At 43.5% G+C, this 19009-nt stretch overlaps 1 protein-coding gene across 1 annotated transcript in view; it reads left to right on the top strand.

The window, feature by feature from the left end:
* Window positions 1-19009, top strand: part of LOC149450771 (gametocyte-specific factor 1-like) — a 138982-nt gene that overhangs the window by 13293 nt on the left and 106680 nt on the right. Inside the window, exon 3 of the mRNA XM_089691403.1 lies at window positions 8429-8564. Within this exon, the coding sequence (XP_089547529.1) occupies window positions 8429-8564 (136 nt within the window). The remainder of the gene's footprint in view (window positions 1-8428; window positions 8565-19009) is intronic.

A 19009-nucleotide genomic window follows, 5' to 3' on the forward strand; every position in this document is an offset into this window, starting at 1 on the left:
GCCTGGATGGATGAGGACCTGGAAGTGAAGTCACAGCGTCCCTTCCGGGTCAGGACAAGAAGGGGAGGGGAACGGACGTGTCTGCTCTCCTCCCTCCCCTCTACCTTCTGAATCGGTCATAGCAGACAGGGAGGAGGGTTCTGGAACTGTAGTGGGCTGTGTGGAAGCAATTGGGCGGCAGCGCTGCTGCCTAAATGTTTCCACCTGCAGCAGGGCTAAAGGTTAGGAAAAAAAACTACCTCCCTGGTGCCTGAAACTACATGTCCCGAGCACCTTTGGGCAGCTTCACCATATGTGAGCCATTGTGAGTGCAAACTTAGAAATGCGAGCTGGCGCAAAGTACCAGTTCATTTTGACTTTGTAGGAGTTCTCTAAAGCAAATACATTCCTGGAACCTACTTCTTTCTTCTTTTTTTTTTTTTTTTCTTTTTTTCTTTCTGCTTTTTTTTCTTCTTTCTCCTCCCTCCTTCTCCTCCTTCCTTCCTTCTTCCCTTGTCAGGACAATTCTGATTATTTGGAGGAGAGCAGGATGTGTTCTCAGCACAGCTAGAGAACTGACCATGCTGTGCTCTCATACCTAGTGTAGTTCGTTTTTGTATTTTAATTGTATTTTTATTAACTTTTGTAAGCAATTTAACAAGGATTAGAGCAATAGACACGTCCACGCAGGGGCTATCAATGGCACATAAAAAATAAAGAAATCAGTACTGTAACTCCAACAATGCAAGAGGTGCGCCTACGTAGGAGATATTAATAGCACATAAAATATAGAAAGTGATATAATACCAACAGAAATTTCCAGGCAAAGGCAAATATCTATCGCCTTACGTAATCAAACAAAAAAGAGTAAAGAAGGAAGAAGAAAACAAGACCAGAAGCAAGGATCCAGGAACGCCAATACCATATAGTATCATAAACCCAGACTACCCGGGGGGGAGCGTGGGAAAAGCATATGTCAACCACGGCTCCCATATTTTAAAAAAATTTTGTTGGGAGTCATTACGGATACTTGACATCTGTTCATTGAGCATCAGAGTGGTCATACGGTCCCGAATCTCCTGAAGGACAGACGGGCTCTTCCATGCCTGGGCAATTGTTCTAGTGGCCGACAGAAACAGGAAGTAGTGGTGCACTGAAATGAAAATTCTGGTGCTGAAAACGAAAATTCAAAATGCATTTGGCCGAAAACCAAAATGTGCCGTTTTTAAAAATTAATATATATTTTTTGGAAAAAATACACTTTGATTTAAAAAAAAAAACAATATATACCCCAATTGTTTTGTAAAATATGTGAGAGTATGTTACGGCGAGTAAATAGATACCCATCATTTCATGCTTTAAAATTGCGCACGCTCGTGGAATGGCATGAAACTGCGGTACTTAAAAATCTCCATGGGTGATGCTTTAAAAATTTCTACAGGTTAGCAGTGTAAAGTTACAGAGGAGGTCTAGTGCAAGAATTATTGCTCTTGCTCGGACATTTGTGGCAATACCTCACGTGTGTTGTTTGAACACCATTTACATATGTGGGCATGGTCTACATATGCATTCACCACTACATGAGGACGGGGGGCACTTTTAAACTTTTTTTAAAAAATGTTTTTGTTTTTTGCACTGTTCCTTTTTAAAAAAAATTGTAATCGTTTTATTTTTATCACAAGAAGTGCATGCATCCCTTGTGATAAGAATAATTAGTGACAGGTCCTCTTTATGGAGAGATAGGAGGGTCCATAAGACCCCACATCTCTGCTATGCAATGTAAAGCATTAGATCAAAAAAAGCAAAAAAAGAGGCCGTAACATCGCTCCGGTCTTCCAAGGGCATAGATGTGTGGCGGCCATCTTTCCTTCACTCATCTCTATGCCCAGCCCAGGGATCGATGGTTTCCCAGGTAAGACTGAACTGCCGAGTGGCAGACGGGCAAGTGGCGGGGGTTTTTCGGCACCTGTATCAGTGCTTTTTTTCATTACGGCCAACAGCCAAAAGGGGTGTTTTTGGCCAAAACATTTCGGCCACTGGAATTTTGGTGCATCCCTAATAGGAAGCCAACTTCTGCTGATGAGCCAACAGGCCCGGTATGGGACAATGAAGCAAAGCACACCAAGCCTCTCGGCTTATGGAGAGATGGAACAAGGTGTAAAGAAGGCCAAAGACAGGAGACCAAAAACGAAGCAGTCTCGGACATGACCACCATACATGCAACACATCTCCACGATGGCCGCAACCCCGAAAGCAGTGATCACTATAGGCAGGGTTCGCCTAGCCTATATGAGCCGGGACCCAGTACCAATGAAAGAGTACTTTGTATGCCGCCTCCAGCATGGCCGTATTAAATTAACATTTAGCTACAAACGACCAGGGCTTATTTTAGTCCTCCAGATCCACGACCGTCCCCAAGTCGCGCTCCCACTAGACAACATATGATAGAGAATTACGCATTGGGCGCCTATTGAAGGATGCATAGAGTAGGAAAACAAGACCCAGGGGGCCCGGACGCTGTTGGCAAAGTTGTACAAAGGCTGATTTCTGATATGGAAAGGCAAAAGTGCCACGTAGTGAGGTCAACCAGTGCCGCAATTGAAGTTAACGGAGAAATTCTGCCTGAGGGATGTCCTGTGATTCCCGAAGAGGGTTCCAGGTGGGGAAGAATGGAGAGGTCAAAAAGTGTCACACTTGCAAATAACCGTTGGCCACCCACCAAGAGAACGCCCCTGGCTGATCCAAACCCGGTGGAAAAAGAGGATTAGAAAGGGCGACATCAAGATAGTATAGTAGCGTACCGAATCCAACACTCGTAGGCCATGGAGCAAAATGGGACTCAATGTCTTTGGGCGTTGGGCCGGGGGGAGCCATAAAGGTGTCGACGTCGCAACGGGGGGGCAGAGGCAGTTCCAAAGGGACCCAGAGAGGAACATCAGAGGAAGCGTGCAACATAGACAGGGGGGCAATCTGGCTCGCCTGGTAATACTTAGCTACATTATGCACCCCCTCCCTTCAGTCTATGGGTAAAAAGCATGTTTCTGGAGACTATGGGGCATCTGTCAGCCCAGATAAATTGCAAAATCCTCGCCTGAAGTAACCGGAGAAAATGAGAAGGAACCCGTACTGGGAGGGTGCGAAAATAGTACAACAATTTAGGCAGGATAGTCCTTTTCACCGAATTAACCCATCCAATCCAGAACAAGTGTGGGAATTGCCAAAACTGCATAAGGGAGGATACAGCGAAGCAATAGATAATTTGCAGTAAGCAAGGAGCCATAAGTGGGGGTCAGGCGAATGCCCAAGTATTCCAGGGAAGAGGAAGCCCATTTGTAAGGGAAGTGGGATTGCAGGTGTGAAACCAAATCTGAGGCCAAAGTTATATTGAGAGCGACCGTCTTATCCAAATTAATTTGGGAGACCCAAAATCAACGAAAAACACACAAGGACCTGTTGTACGTTTGGGAGCATCGTCAATGTATTGGTAAGAGTCAAGAGGGCATCATCCGCAAAAAGGTTCTACTTAAATTCCTGTCCCGCGTAAGGGACACCCGATATGTTAATCTGCCTGGAGCGCAAGCGCCAGGACAAAGAGCACCAGAGACAAGGGGCATCCCTGTCTCCCTGTCTCCTCCTCTCCAAATGGGAAAGGGATCTGAAAAATACCCTGCCTACTTAGCCGAAGCAGAGGGGGAAGAATACAAGGCCTGGATCCAAGAATGGATAGAATCCCCAAAGCCCTAACAGGACAGCACAAACCTCAGATATTCCCAAGATAAGGAATCAAAGCTTTGTATAGGTCTAAAGACAATATAAATCCCAGAATTGTGCGCTGTTGCAGAAGGTGTATAAGGTGAACAACTTTATGAACATTATCACGCACCTGCCTCCCAGGGACGAATCCCACCTGGTCCCTGTGGACCAGACTCCGCAAATATTTATTGATCCTAAGACTGAAAATCTTGCCCAGTATCTTCAGATCCTCAAGAGGAGAAATGGGCCGAAAGGCTTGCGGTCCATGGATGTCTTCCGTTGTCTTAGGAATCCTTGAGATATGAGCTCTAAGCGTGTCTGGAGAAGGCAAAGAACCCTGTCACAATTCATTAAAATAACCAGCCAAAAAGGGCGCCAGCAGGGTTGCTAATTTCTTGTAAGAGAGACCTGAAAAGACATCAGGACCTGGGGCCATTGTGGACTGTAAAGATTTGATGGCTTAAAGCACTTCTGATACAGTTACACCTGCATTAAGGGCCACCCGTGCCGCTTCGCACAGTCTAGGGAGTCGTAGATCTTGAAAGAATGCTTCCGCCTGAGCTACCGGAAAGGGATCCGGTTTTGTACATAAGCGTGAAAGGAAGTCCACAAAACGTGAGATGACCTGCTGGGGTTTGGAGGTGTAGCCTGCTGCAGGGAGCTGTAACCGGACTGGTTTATGGGGTTTCCCCAGGGAATTGAGTTTCCTAGCCAGCATCAGGCCTGGTTTATTAGCACAGGTATAAAATTTATGTGTGGTCCAATGCAGGGCCCGTTCAGCCTCTGAAGAAGCAATTAAGTCCAATTCTACCGCCAGTGCGTCCCAAGTTTGTTTATGGGCCGCGGATGGGTGCGACTTCCAATGAGCATCCGCTAAGTCTAGCAGAGAGTGAAGGTCTGAAAGACGACACTCCAGCGCCACAGCCAGTTGTATAATGTGACCCCCCACACCGTAGCTTTATGCGCCTCCCACAGGGGTACTGCCGAAGAAACCGATCTCAAGTTCTCCGTAAAATACATTCATATGGAAGAAATCAATGTGCTGGCGAGTGGCCTGGGTGGTCAATAAGGACTCGTTAATGCGCCGGTGAAAAGGGTTCTGTGTCAACCCCGAAAGTGTAAGAAGTAGAACCCAGGGGATCATGGTCCAACCAGTGCGAGGAAGGGATAGCTATCCGCCTGACTAAAGAGACCTGTTGAACATGCATAAATACGTGGTCGATTCTGCAAAAACTATTCTGAGCATTCGAGTAGAACATGAAGTCGCACTCAGTCGGGTGAAGTTGCCTCCAAACGTATGCCAGCCCTGCAGACTGCAGGAGAGAGCACATGCGTTCCTCATGCACTAAGTCGCGAGAAGGGGTTGCCCGCTGAGCACAGTGCCTATCTAGAGCATAATCTAAGATAACATTCGATTCCCCAAAAGCCCTTGGAGTGTCGGGAAATGATGGTACAAAGATGTAAAAAGAATTTGTGCTGAAAGCAATTGGGAGCGTAATAAGAAACAAGTGACCTCCTGATCCCAGATGTTGCCCTGCAGGAGCAAGTACCTGCCTACATTCCACGCACAGGTGAAAGGGAGATTGCGTTTGAAGGCTGTCAGAACACCCCGTCGTTTCTCAGGAGCTGAGGCCGTGTAGAAAGTGGGATAATGAGGTGATAGATACCGTGGGGCGGACGACTGGGAAAACCTGGTTTTCTGCAAGCATACCACGTCAATTTGTTGCGAATTCAGGTGATGAAAAACTTTAGACCGCTTCTGAGGCAAATTTATGCCTTGGATATTTTGTGAATGTACTTTCAAAGGGGGCAAAGCCATGGTGAGATCAGTGTAATCCGCACAGCAGAAAAGGCATAGGTCGGCCAACAATTTCCACTCCCAAGGATGGTCGGTCCATGGTGTCCCGAAACCCTGCAGAAACCAAGACCAGAAAAGCCAGAAAAAAACGAGAAGACAGAAAAGAGAGTAAATATTGTCCAGTCCTTTTTTTTTTTTTTTTTCCCTATAGAACAAACAAATGCAAGATGCACAGGCGATCAATTACCACTAAAAGAAAGCTCAATTCGTGAGAAAAATACATTAATTTAATTTGGGTGCACGGTTGCATGACCGTGCAATTGTCAAAGTAACGCAGAGCCGTTACACAAAAAATGGTCTGGTCGGGAAGGGGGGTAAATCCTCTGGAGGGGAAGTGGTTTAAAGTGAAAAAAAAAAATTTTGAGCCTCCCCACATACGCAGACGTTTCTGGCCAAGTGCATCCTGAATTTTTGGTTTCAGCACCATTTTGGTCCACCACTATTTTGCAAAACTTTTCCTGAATATAGGGATATTGGTGGATCCGTTTCTTTGTATGGGAGTGGCCAGTTTTTTTCAGTGAGCCACTGAAGATGCTTTGTCCCTATTTGTAGATAATTTGTAGATAATTCTATATGTATGGTACTGTATAGTACCTCATAGGCAGAAGGTTGCCCAGGATTGATGACAGAACCACCATGTATGAAATAGACAAAACATTGATATGAAATGGGCTCATTAACCACTTGCTCGTCAGAGGATATACCCCCCCCCCCCTCCTGACCAGGCCATTTTTTTGCAATACAGTGCTGCGTTACTTTAACCACTTGTCTACCGAGCACTTATACCCCCTTCCTTACCAGGCCAATTTTCAGCTTTCAGCGCTGTCGCACTTTGACAATTGCGTGGTCATGCAACATTGTACCCATATGAAATTTTTATTTCTCACAAATAGAGCTTTCTTTTGATGGTATTTACTTGCTGTTGGTGGTTTTACTGTTTGCGCTATAAACATAGAGCAAAAAATGTGAAGAAGAAAAAATTTGTTTCCATTAAATTTTGCAAACAGGTAATTTTTCTCCTTCACTGATGTGTGTTGATGAGGCGGCACTGCGGGGCACTGACTGGCGGCACTGCGGGGCACTGACTGGCGGCACTGCGGGGCACTGACTGGCGGCACTGCGGGGCACTGACTGGCGGCACTGCGGGGCACTGACTGGCGGCACTGCGGGGCACTGACTGGCGGCACTGCGGGGCACTGACTGGCGGCACTGCGGGGCACTGACTGGCGGCACTGCGGGGCACTGACTGGCGGCACTGCGGGGCACTGACTGGCGGCACTGCGGGGCACTGACTGGCGGCACTGCGGGGCACTGACTGGCGGCACTGCGGGGCACTGATCATTAGGGCACTGATCATTAGGGCACTGATCATTAGGGCACTGATCATTAGGGCACTGATCATTAGGGCACTGATCATTAGGGCACTGATCATTAGGGCACTGATCATTAGGGCACTGATCATCCGTGCCCTGATGATTGGTGTCGATCACTGCTCTGACAACTGCCGGTTCTCGGCAGTACTTTCCTCGCGCTCTGACAGCGTGAGGAAAGTGCAGCCGAGAACCGGCAATTGCATTTCCCTGTGATCAGCGTGTGATTGGCCTTTTACCACATCACGTGATCAGCTGTGTCCGTAGGACACAGCGATCACAGAAATTGCTGGGTGCGTGCCCCCGGGGGCACGTAGGAGAGCGCGTTCTGGGAGGACGTCATATGACGCCCTCCCAGAAGTGGCCGGCCGCAGTGCAGGCGTCATTCGGCTATCTGCGGTTGGCAATTGGTTAACTGACAATTGCATGGTCATGCAACGCTGCACCCAAATCAAATTTGTCCTTTTTTTTTTCCCCACAAACAGAGCTTTTTTTTTGGTATTTGATCACTTGTGCGGTTTTTTTATTTTTTGCACTATATACAAAAAAGGGTTAACTTTTTTTTTTATATTTACATGCTGCTGTATATTTCTCTCCTGTGCAGAGATATACACAGCAGCATGATCTTGCTGGGAGGAGAGACCCCTGTGTTTACTCACTGTCAGTGTTACTCGACGATCGCCGAGTTCCAGTGCGAAATCTCTGTCTGGGACCCGGTGATCTACATTTGTATTCATCAATGGTGGCGCACGCGCCCCCTACCCGGAAATGCAATACATGTATATGTGTTTTTGAGCCGCCCTGTAGCAGTATTTCTGCTATAGGACGGAGGGGAAGCATTAAAGTGCAGTAGTGCCGCACTCCTCTTAATACTGTAAATGTGCTGATATGATAAATACCAAATACCAAAAATTGACTCTGACAATATTATTGTATGGATTTTTTTACACTGTTAATTTGATTAATTTATGTCTAGTTTTGGGTGTCCACTGTTAATCTCAGTGGAATAGGAAAAGTGTATCACTAATGCACGTTAATGGGAAATTAAGTAATATTACCAATGAATTGTTTATTATATTTTAGTGTACTGTTTGTGGGATCGCATCACAACACACATGTATTTAGTTTTTTTTTTTGGTATTTATTTATCATATCAGCACATTGAGTATTAAGAGGAGCGTGGCACTACTGCACTTTAATGTTTTTTATATCACACATGGTTAAGAGTATGTGTGTCAGCGCTAGCAAACCTTAGTAGTATCTGTAATCACAATTAATTCCAGTGGCTCACAAGCACTGTACTATTATTACGCGGAGGGGAAGCAGTTAGGTATGTACAATATTCATTGTAACCAATTTCTGTTTTTGAATACAGTAAACTTTAACTTGTGAGAAGGCTATTTTTTTTTTTATTTCCCCCTTTGTGAAGCTGACTTACCTGTAAGATTTATTGTTTGTTTGATTTTAGAGCAAACGAGAAAAGCAACAGGACGGGGTGGTGGGTCAACCAGCCTCAAAGCAGAAAACAAAATGGATAGCCATGTCTCTTAAACGGGAAAAAGAAGAGGAGGAGAGGAGGCTGGAGCAAGAAATAAATGTCTATGGTATTTATTTATTCTCATTTTGCTGGTGTTTTGATATTTAAATCGCAATCATCTGGTTATTTGTATGTAATGATAAAAAGTCTAACACCATGCTCTGCTGTAACGTATGCTGCATGACCAAAAAAGCGTGTATATGTGTATACATTTTTTTCATTTATTTATTTTGGACCTATGGCTATGTGCAGGGTGTCAAGCTCTTTGCCATAGAGGCATCTCATAAGACCCCTTTCAGACTGGGCGGACCCGCCAGCAGATCAGTTTCCACAGCAGGGGATCTCTCTCTGAGTAAGCAGTTGACAGGTCTGTGTCCGCTCTGCTGCTGTAGAGTGGACGCAGACAAAAGCCTGCCTTTTTTTATGGGGACAGTTGGATGGAAATGGACTGCCTGTCCGCTTCCACCTGTCATCTGGTCTGATCCGCCAGATGGATGGGGAATGGATCCTGACCCATCTGTTTTTGGCATACAGGATCAGTTGCCGGTGGGTGTTAGTGGATATTTGTCCACAAACACGCTGGTCCATAGAGGGGCATTATTGTGGCATGGTCATGGTAGAATGTTAAAAAAGTAGCAGCTTAAGGATGCATAGACAGGATTCAAAATTCAGGAGTGATTGCAGAGGTTGTTGGGTGTCAGTGCAGGGAGACAAGCCCCTCCGTGTATGAGCATGAAAAGTAAATTCAGGGGTTGATGGTTTTTAATTGCGGGGATCCAGAGAATACAACCCATGTGGTCCATGTGGCAATATACAGTATGTGGAGTGTCTTTCATGTCAGTCTACCAGTTCTTCATGTGCTTTAGGTCAACTATACCCTGTTCCAAATTATGCAAATTTCTATTTAAGTGTCACAAAGATTAAAAAATTTGTTTTTCAGTTTAACCCATGGATGGCATTGTGTCTCAGGGCTCTTTTGATCACTGAAAACCATCTCGGACACCTGTGATAATTAGATTGGCAGGTGAGCCCAATTTAAGGAAAAACTACTAAAGGAGGGTGTTCCACATTTATTAAGCAGAGCTCCATTTTCAAGCAATATGGGGAAGAAAAAGGATCTCTGCTGCCGAAAAGAGTGAAATAGTTCAATGCCTTGGACGAAGTATGAAAACATTAGATATTTCACGAAAACTTAAGCGTGATCATCGCACTATTAAGAGATTTGTGGCTAATTCTGAGCACAGATGGGTTTGTGCAGATAAAAGCACATTGAGGAAGATTTCTGCCAGATCCATGCATCTGATCAAGAGAGCAGCTGCTAAAATACCATTACATAGCAGGAAACAGATATTTTAAGCTGAAGGTGCCTCTGGAGTCCCACGAACATCAAGGTGTAGAGTCCTCCAGAGTCTTGCAAATGTGCATAAACCTTCTATTTGGCCACCACTAACCAATGCTCGCAAGCAGAAACGACTGCATTGGGCAGAAAAATACATGAAGACTAATGTTCAAACAGTCCTGTTCACTGATGTGTGCCGTGCAACCCTGGATGGTCCAGATGGATGGAGTAGTGGTTGGTGGATGGCCACTCTGTTCCAACAAGGCTGCGACGTCAGCAAGGCGGTGGTGGAGTCGTGTTTTGAGCTGGAATCATGGGAACAGAGCTGGTCGGCCCCATTAGGGTCCCCGAAGGTGTAAAGATGACCTCTGCAAAGTATGTGAAGTTTGACTGACCACTTTCTTCCCTGGTACAGAAGGAAGAACTATGCTTTCTGTAATAAAATCATCTTCATGCATGACAGTGCACCATCTCATGCTGCAAAGAATACCTCTCCATCAATGGCTGCTTTGGGGATAAAAGGAGAGAGTCATGGTGTGGCCTCCATCCTCCACTGACCTCAATCCTATTGAGAACCTTTGGAGCATCCTCAAGCAAAAGATCTATGAGGGTGGGAGGCAGTTTACATCCAAACAGCAGCTCTGGGAGGCTATTCTGACATCTTGCAAACAAATTCAAGCAGAAACTGTCCAAAAACTCACAAGTTCAATGGATGCAAGACTTGTGAAGCTGCTATCAAATAAGGGGTCTTTCTTATTATTATTATTTAGGTAAATGAGAAAAATATCATTTGCATAATAATTTGGAACAGGGTGTAGATCCTGTATACCATTCTGCCATTGTAAAAGAGGATGTGAACTTCCAATTTCTAGGAATTAATTTGCTTTCAGCAAAGAGGGAGTGGCAGAGCAAGTCTTTCTTTGCTGTAGAGATGTAGCCTGGAAGTATGGTGAGAGACACAGGTATGTAACTAGTAGTGGTGTACCAATGTTTTGGCCGAAAACACCCCTATCGGTCAATATGAAAAAAAGCACGGATACAGGTGCCGAAAAAACCCTTCGCCGCCGTAGCCCGCCTACTGCTGCCGCCACCGGCCGGCGCTTGAAAGTTCTCAGCTTTACCATCGAATGATCCCGGCACTGGGCATAGGGATTAGTGAAGAAAAGATGGCCTCCACTCATATCTATGCCCTTGGAGGACCAGAGCGATGTCACTTCTGGGTCCAGGCTTTTATTTTTAAAGCACTAGATCTGATGCTTTACATTGCAGAGGAGAGATGTGGGGTCTTATTGACCCCATATCTCCTTAAAGCGGACCCATCACTATTTCTATCACAAGGGATGCATGCGTTCTTTGTGATAAGAATAGAAGTGATTAAAAAAAATTTTTTTTAAAGGGACAGTGCAAAAAATACCCCAAAAACATTAAATTATTAAAAAAGTTTTAAAGTGCCCGCATGTAGTGGTGACCGCATACGTAGGCCACACCCATATATGTAAGCGGTGTTCAAACCACACACATGAGGCATCGCCACGAACGTGGGAGCAAGAGCAATAATTCTTGCACTAGACCTCCTCTGTAACTTTACACTACTAACCTGTAGAACTTTTTAAAGCATCACCCATGGAGATTAAGTACTGCAGTTTGACACCATTGCACGAGTGTGCGCAATTTTAAAGCGTGACATGTTGTGTATCTGTTTACTTGCGATAATATCCTCTTTCATATTTTACAAAAATTGGGGTATATATTGTGTTTTTTCCCAGAAAATATATATTCATTTTTAAACACTGCGCATTTCGGTTTTCGGCCAAGTGCATTTTGAATTTTCATTTCGGTGCACCACTAGTAACAAAATAAATCCTTTAAATAGAGCGGTCACTTCTTTATAAAGGTACAGTGGTACTCTCACAAATTGTAGTACCTACCTTTTATAGCATAAAACACAGTAAAATCGACTATCCTCAAACAAGGACTCGTTCATGGAAATTAGTTATTTAGGCAAAACAGACTGCACTTTGAAAAAATAGCACATAGCAGAAGAAAACTTGAAATAACTTTCCAGTCTTGGGGAATCCCTGCTAAAAATTACTATATCTACAACTCATGATACATTACTGTGATGACTTACCCCCTTACAGATCGCTAAAAAGATCAGTGATGTCAATGGGAACTTATCTGAGAGGCAGAAAAAGCTCAAGGAACCCCTTACAGCCTCTGGAGGAACTCTAGGGTTTCATGGAACCCTAGTTGAGTAACCCTGGCACATGGGCTAGCTGCCTTTCAGCATTACAATTTGTCCACCGGCTAGAGCATTTTGGTATATAGTAAATGAGTATTTGATAACAATGTGCCACACTCTACAACTGCAGTTCAGCTAGCACAAATAGGTTGAACAGAATTATGTTGTGCCACAGAAGTATAAAAATATTCAACAGTAATGAGTGTTTTTGTTTTCATTTTTTTTTTTCTGAAGCAAATGACATAAGTCTATTCAAACTATTTTTAACCACTTCAACTTTGGAAGGTCACCCCCCCCCCCTTCCTGGCCAGGCCATTTTTTTGCTATTCAGCACTACTGTGCTATGGTCATGCACCGCTGTACCCAAACGAAAGTTATGTCCTTGTTTTCCACACACATACAGCTTTATTTTGGTGGTATCAGATCACCACAGTGTTTTTTTTTTTATTTTTTTGATATAAATGAAAAAAAGACCAAAAATGTTGAAAAATTACTACAAACTCTCGCAGGACCCTTTTTCATAATTGCACTCAAAATACAACGCATATGGATCACATCTCTTGGAACCACCTCAATAGGAACACAAAATATCTCCTGCCATGGGAATCTGTAAGTTTTTCAAATTGAATCCAGAATCTCATAAGTGTGAACCAGGGCGGCTCCATTCACACCTGGGCGTTTTGAGATTGCAGCAGAATTGCTGTGATCGCAAAACTGATGCTCAGCTGCCATTAGTTTCAATGGCTTCTTAAACGTGGTGTGGTTTTGCCATGATTGTCATGTGGAAAATCACATTGTGTGATGACTGAGCGCTGACAACACATGCTATGCTTTAAACAAAAAACAAAAACTTTTCAGCTGGCTTCTAGATTTGTAAATTTGGCGAGCCTTGTTACACGCAGGTGTAAGAGAAGTCTATAGCAGAAAGGGCCCTCCCTTGTGCGACAACCTTGCTGGTGGTAATATAGGCCACAATATAACCTCCTCAAATCAGTTTCCTTATGGGACTAGATATCACAACAGTACCTTCCTGGGGTCGTCTGGTCGCAGCAAATATTACAGAGGCAACACAAACGCATACCTTTCCTTGTGGGGGTGATAGCAGATTTGTGTAACCAGTGCACTATTGTTTCCTGGTACTGTGACCTCTCGGCTGACTGAGACAGATATTTTCAGCAAAGGTCCTGATTTACATGTCTGTAGGCCTGTCTCATTGATGGCAGAAAAGAGGCTGTAGGGGGTAAGGGAAGCAATATACCCCATTTCATGTAGGGAGGACGCACACCCCAATTTATTTGTCCTGGACTTCTGTTGTGTTATTCTCAAGCCTTTTTACACTATTATCCTTCAATTTGCTGTAGCATGAGGCTTCTGAGTAAGGCCCCTTTCACGCTGGGCAGACTCCACTTGCATAGCTGAGTATCTCTCCACTGATCCCCCATTGAGTGGAGAAGAGCAAACTCATGACAGGTCCTTGTCCTTTTCTTCGCTTATGCACAGTGGCCACAGACATAATTCGCTCTGTTATATGGGCAGATGTAAATGGACCGGCTGTCCGTTTACACCTGACTACCATCCGATCCACCCAAAGGAGAGAAACGGATCTCCTATTTTTAAATGGATTGGAGGTAGGTCAGTGTAAATGAACAGAAGTCTGTTTACATCCACCACTCCTTAGAGGAGAATGGAGGGTCCAATGGGGTCCGCATGAAAAATGCACAGGCGGACCCGATCGGGACCGATTGTGTGAAAGGGTCTTGAGATGGTAGTCTTCTTCTTGGCATGTCCAACGAAATGTCTTTAGGGTATGGAACTGGAGATCATCTTGTGCTGGTATTTATAATCCAAACACTGCATCCCCGATTGGTGGATATTTTCACAAATACTGAGAGATGGTAAAATTGTTCCTCCTTCTATTCTGGAGGATCCCGACGACGGATGCCTCCCTCGTGGATTGAGGTGGAGTCCTGGACAATTCATGGTCTAAAGAGTTTTGTCACCACAGGAGAGGTCATTGCCTGTCAACATCCTTGAATTGAGGGTTTTTTCATCTTGGCGTACTGCGCTTGATGGTGCATCTAAGGAGTTGCCCTGTAGCATCTAATCGGACAATGTCACAGTGGTGGTATGTGTTTTTCATCCAAGTGGCCCCAGTAGCTGGGCTGCTCAAGGGAAGGGAGTTTTCATCATATATTGGGCAGACCTTAATGTTCCCGCACTGCATGCATTTTAGCTGTTAAGGTTTGCGAGACAGGTTTTCTCAGCTGTCAACATCTGCCTCCAGGAGAGTGGGCTCTTCATCCAGTGAAATATGGTGAGCACTGAGGGTGTGGTTCCCCGGATGTGGATCTTCTGGTATCTAGGTTCAGTGATCTACTGGATGGGTTTGGCCTCAGAGTCAAAAATCTTTGAGAATTTGTGGTGACATCATGGGACCCGTTCTCTTTAATTTCTTGTCGTTATCGCTCCTACCTCACCTGCTTCACTGGATTAGGGTGGAAGGTATTCCAATGATTCTAACCCTGGTCTTTGCCCAGGAGAACTTGGTGCTCTGAAATGGTGAGCATGTCAATCCTTGGATCTTCTTTATTGTCCCATCCTTTTGGCTTGAGGTCCAGTCCTCATTCCTTTTTTTTTTTTTTTATAGTTGCTGACCTGACCACTTTCTGATCGGGCCATAGCCGAAAGACAGCTGCAGCGTGGTTAGCAGTTTCAGGGAGGGCATCTATTGATGTCCTCTGCTTATCAGGAGTGCTCTGTGATTGCTGTATCCTTCAGACACAGCTGATCACAGAGAGGTAAAGGCCAATCACAGCGGCACTTTATCATGTGATCAGCTGTGTCCACATCAGTGTGGCCGCATCCGTTCCGCCCATCAGTGTGGCCGCATCCGTTCCGCCCATCAGTGTCATCTTTTTTTCGTTTAAGCAGAAAGTAAAAAACCCAATAGTGATCAAATACCATCAAAAGAAAGTTCTAGCTGTCTCAAAAAATGGTAAAAATTTCATATGGGTACAGTGTTGCATGACTGCGCAAGTGTGATTCAAAGTGTGACAGCACTGAAAGATGAAAATTGGCCTGGGCAAGAAGGGGGTGAAAGTGCCCAGTAGACATGTGATTCAGACATTTTGTTATCTTTCTCTCCATGTCACACATAATGGAGGACAAAGCAAGGCTTCACACTTTGGATGTGGTTTGTGCTCCTAGCACTAGTGTAGTTGACTGCTTCAGTTCGGCATTCAAATTCCCTTTTTGTGTTTCAGAAAAGCCCAAGGAATGGGCATGTAGTTTCTAGGCATACCTGTTCTCATGGGATCCGTCTGCTTATTATGTAGGTTTACAGTCGCATGTTTCACCTGACTTCTCATTTACCAGGAGTGTGGGTACTTCCTGAGCTATACGACATCAGATTTCAGTAGCTCAAAGTTTTGTATTGTTTCTTCCTGGTATTTGGTTCATACTTTTGCTAAATATTACCATGTGAATGTGAGTGCAGTTGAGGATGCTACCTTTTGATCTATTTTTGCTGCGGTTTGTGGTTCTAACCTATTTTGGTTTAATTGTTTGTGGCCAGATGGCTTGTTGCTGTGTTGCCCTCTCCTAATATTTATTGCTTTTGGACATCCCTATTATAATGACTAATGAAGATGCTTTGTGTCCCGTGATGTATGATTTAAAGAAAATTAGATTTTTGGTTTACCTGTAAAATAATTTTCTTGGAGTACATCACAGGACACAGCATCATTATCCATTAAAATAGGGTTATGTTGCCACCTTCAGGTGACTGGACAATGGCAAGAAAAAATAAAAACAAGACAAGAAGTTCTCTTACAGGCAAGCCTTCAGTTTTTGTAGAAAGTCATGAATCACAAAAAGAAAAGGGTTTAAGTCCCCTTGTCCCATTATGTACTCCAAGAAAAGGATTTTGCAGGTAAACCAAAAATTCCAATTTTCTTTAATTGTACATCACAGGACACAAAGCATCTCTATTAGTCATTACAAATTAGTCAAAAATACCATTATATCCTTGCGGGCAAAGCTACCAGCGTGTGAGAATCTTGTAGCTTTTTTTCCCTGAGCTGCTGACAATATGCAACGACGATCTGCTTTGTGGGTCAGTATAAACGCTTAATGTAGTCCATTCGCTGAGAACGTTTGGCCCAAATCCTTCCCCCATGCCAAACAAAAAATTGATATAAACAGTAATGACCTGTCCAAAGCCTTTCCTTTAAAAGGTTAGGACCTACAGTATATGCTTTCTTCACAAGCCATTTGTTTGTAGTTTTGTTAAAATGCAAGTTTGCTGGAAGCAGTAAGTATACTGCCAAGCTATAACCATAAATAGGTTGCTTTTTACAGCAAAGGCTTTCATTTTATTTTCAATGAGATTTCCCACCTTCCTAGTGGGACAGAGAGTTTGTTAAAAGGTTCTACCCTACCACACAACCTTAGTGCCTTCTTGACCCAAGAGAATCAGATATATAGCCATATACTGTAGTAATCCCAATTACTACAGTGACTGCCCCTTAGTTATATTAACCCCCTGCTGTACCAGAAGACTTCATATTAGAAGATTGATTTGCGTACATAAATACAAAACTTGGGCTTTCAGGGAAGTTTCACACAATCTACATTGCCTTGACCTAGGTACACAGAGCCTCTGGCGTTTCCTCAGTTGTTGGAGGTGGTTAAATTTTCTTTGCATCACAGCAGATTGCACAAGAAAGATTATTGGAATAGTTTTCGGCTCCATTGGTGTTTACAAAGATGCTTATCCTAGTCTAGCCAGACTTTATCCTGCCACAGGAGAAGTTGACAAGACTTTGGTCTCAGCTTTTTAAAGTCCCAACGTTGATCTACTCTGAGGAGTTGTTTGAGAGGTCTAGATCAGATGGTGTCCTCCAGCGATCTTCTGGCTTTTAACATTGCATCTGTTTTTACTACAGCTCCACCTAGCTAACCTCCCGGTTTCTACCCCATGTGTTGGAATGCAACATAACAAGCAAAAAGTCTGTTTGCTGAGCTGCTGTTAGCAAACCCCTAATGCAGACCATGATTTTACATGTGTAGTCTGTGACCTGAAAGTGGTTGCAAATACTCAAAATTTACATTAATATATCACAAAAACCTTCAAAATAATGACGTTCCAAGTTTGGATGCTTTCTGTGATCCCATTTGTAAAAATCTGAAAGCATTCAAAAACACCGATCTTGGTGTTTTGATTGCTTTCAAGTGCAGAGTAGGGATTTGGGGTCTCATAGACCCCAGATCCCTCCATAAAAATACCTGTTGTTATGGGTCTATTGCTGTCACGGGATGTTTTCATTCTTTGTGACACCAATAAAAGTGATCCAAAAAAAATTTAGTGACACTGTCAAAATAAAAAACTGTAAAAATAAAAAAATGAATTTGAAATAAAAAATAAAGTGCCCCTGCCCCACCCTGCTCACATGCAAAGACGAATTCATGCGTCAATCATGCACGCAAACAGCAATCGTCCCACACGTGAGGTATCGCTGTGATCGCCAGATCATGGGCAGTAATTCTAGCACTAGACATCCTCTGTAAATCTAAAATGGTAACCTGTAAAGGCTTCTAAAGCATCGCCTTGTAAAATTGACTCCGTTTATCGCCATTGCATGACATGCTTGGTATCTATTTACTCAGTATAACATCTTCTATATTTAAAAAAAAATAGGTTATATTTTGTGTTTTCGCAATAAAATTCAAAAAATTAATTTTTTCCACAAATTGCATTTAAAAAAAATCACTGCAAGTACTGTGTGACGTAAAAAAAATGCAAAAACCAATTTATTCTCTAGGGCCTCTGCTTTAAATATGTTTGTGGGTTTTAAGACCTTTTCTAGCAACCCCCCCCCCCTTCCTGATTTTAAAATGTAAACAAAAGGTCCCAGAAATGGTTTGGGGCTGAAGGGGTTAATTACAGCCTTCTAGTCTGTTGGGATGTGTCTCTACTAACTTTGCACATTAGACTTTGCAGAACTGCTCATGTTAAGTCAAATTGCCGTCTTCAAATCACTCCACAGATTTTCAATGGGGTTTAAGCCTTGGCTCTGACTAGGCCATGCAAAGACTTTTTTCTGATGCAACCACTGTGTGGTCATTTTTGCTGTGTGCTTTGGGTCATTGTCATGTTGGAAGGTAAACCCACTTTCCATTGATAAATTTCTGACAGAGAGCACTATATTTTCCTTGAGAATTGGACAGTATTTTGCCCCATCCATTTTTCCTTTTAATCCTGACAAGTACTCCAGTTGCTGCTGCAGAGAAACACCCCCATAACAGGTTATCACCTGTATGTTGATGGTGAGCTGTATTGGATTTTCACCAGACATTTTGTTTAGTGTTGAGGCCATATAATTCAAATTTAATTGGTGTAGAAACTGTGTGCCTTCTCTTATCTCTTATCATCCAAGGACAAATAAGTCTACATAGACCGTCCTTACAAAAATTGTGTATCCACTAAAAAATGTTAATAACTATGTCAACCATGCAGTGAACCAGCATTTAAAGTGAAATATTAGCTGCCCCTTAAAGTGCAAAATCACTTGTGATCATGTGTTTAAAGTAAGGTGTGGCACTTCACATGTATTCTCAAACAATAGTCATTTGACTACAATACAAAAAATAAACACATAGTGTTATATATAAAGCAGAAAGTCCCACACCGGAATTGTGGATCATAAACAATACGTAGTCTCCTAGCGCCCAATAAATTGCTTCATGCAAATCCTCTTTGTGCTCCACCGCCAATATATTGCACTCGCCAACCATCCATGACCCCTTATTTAAAAGGTCTAATGCACTTTCTGTCCCCAAGGATTTAGAATTTCAGTGGTTCTCCTCTCAACATTCTCCCAATTTAATTCCGCAGTTCAGGGACATAATAAATCAGGAGGAGAAATTTCTC

Source organism: Staurois parvus, unplaced genomic scaffold, assembly GCF_062004578.1.
Source record: "Staurois parvus isolate SC_StPar_1 unplaced genomic scaffold, SC_StPar_1.0 ptg000562l, whole genome shotgun sequence".
Taxonomy (NCBI): domain Eukaryota; kingdom Metazoa; phylum Chordata; class Amphibia; order Anura; family Ranidae; genus Staurois; species Staurois parvus.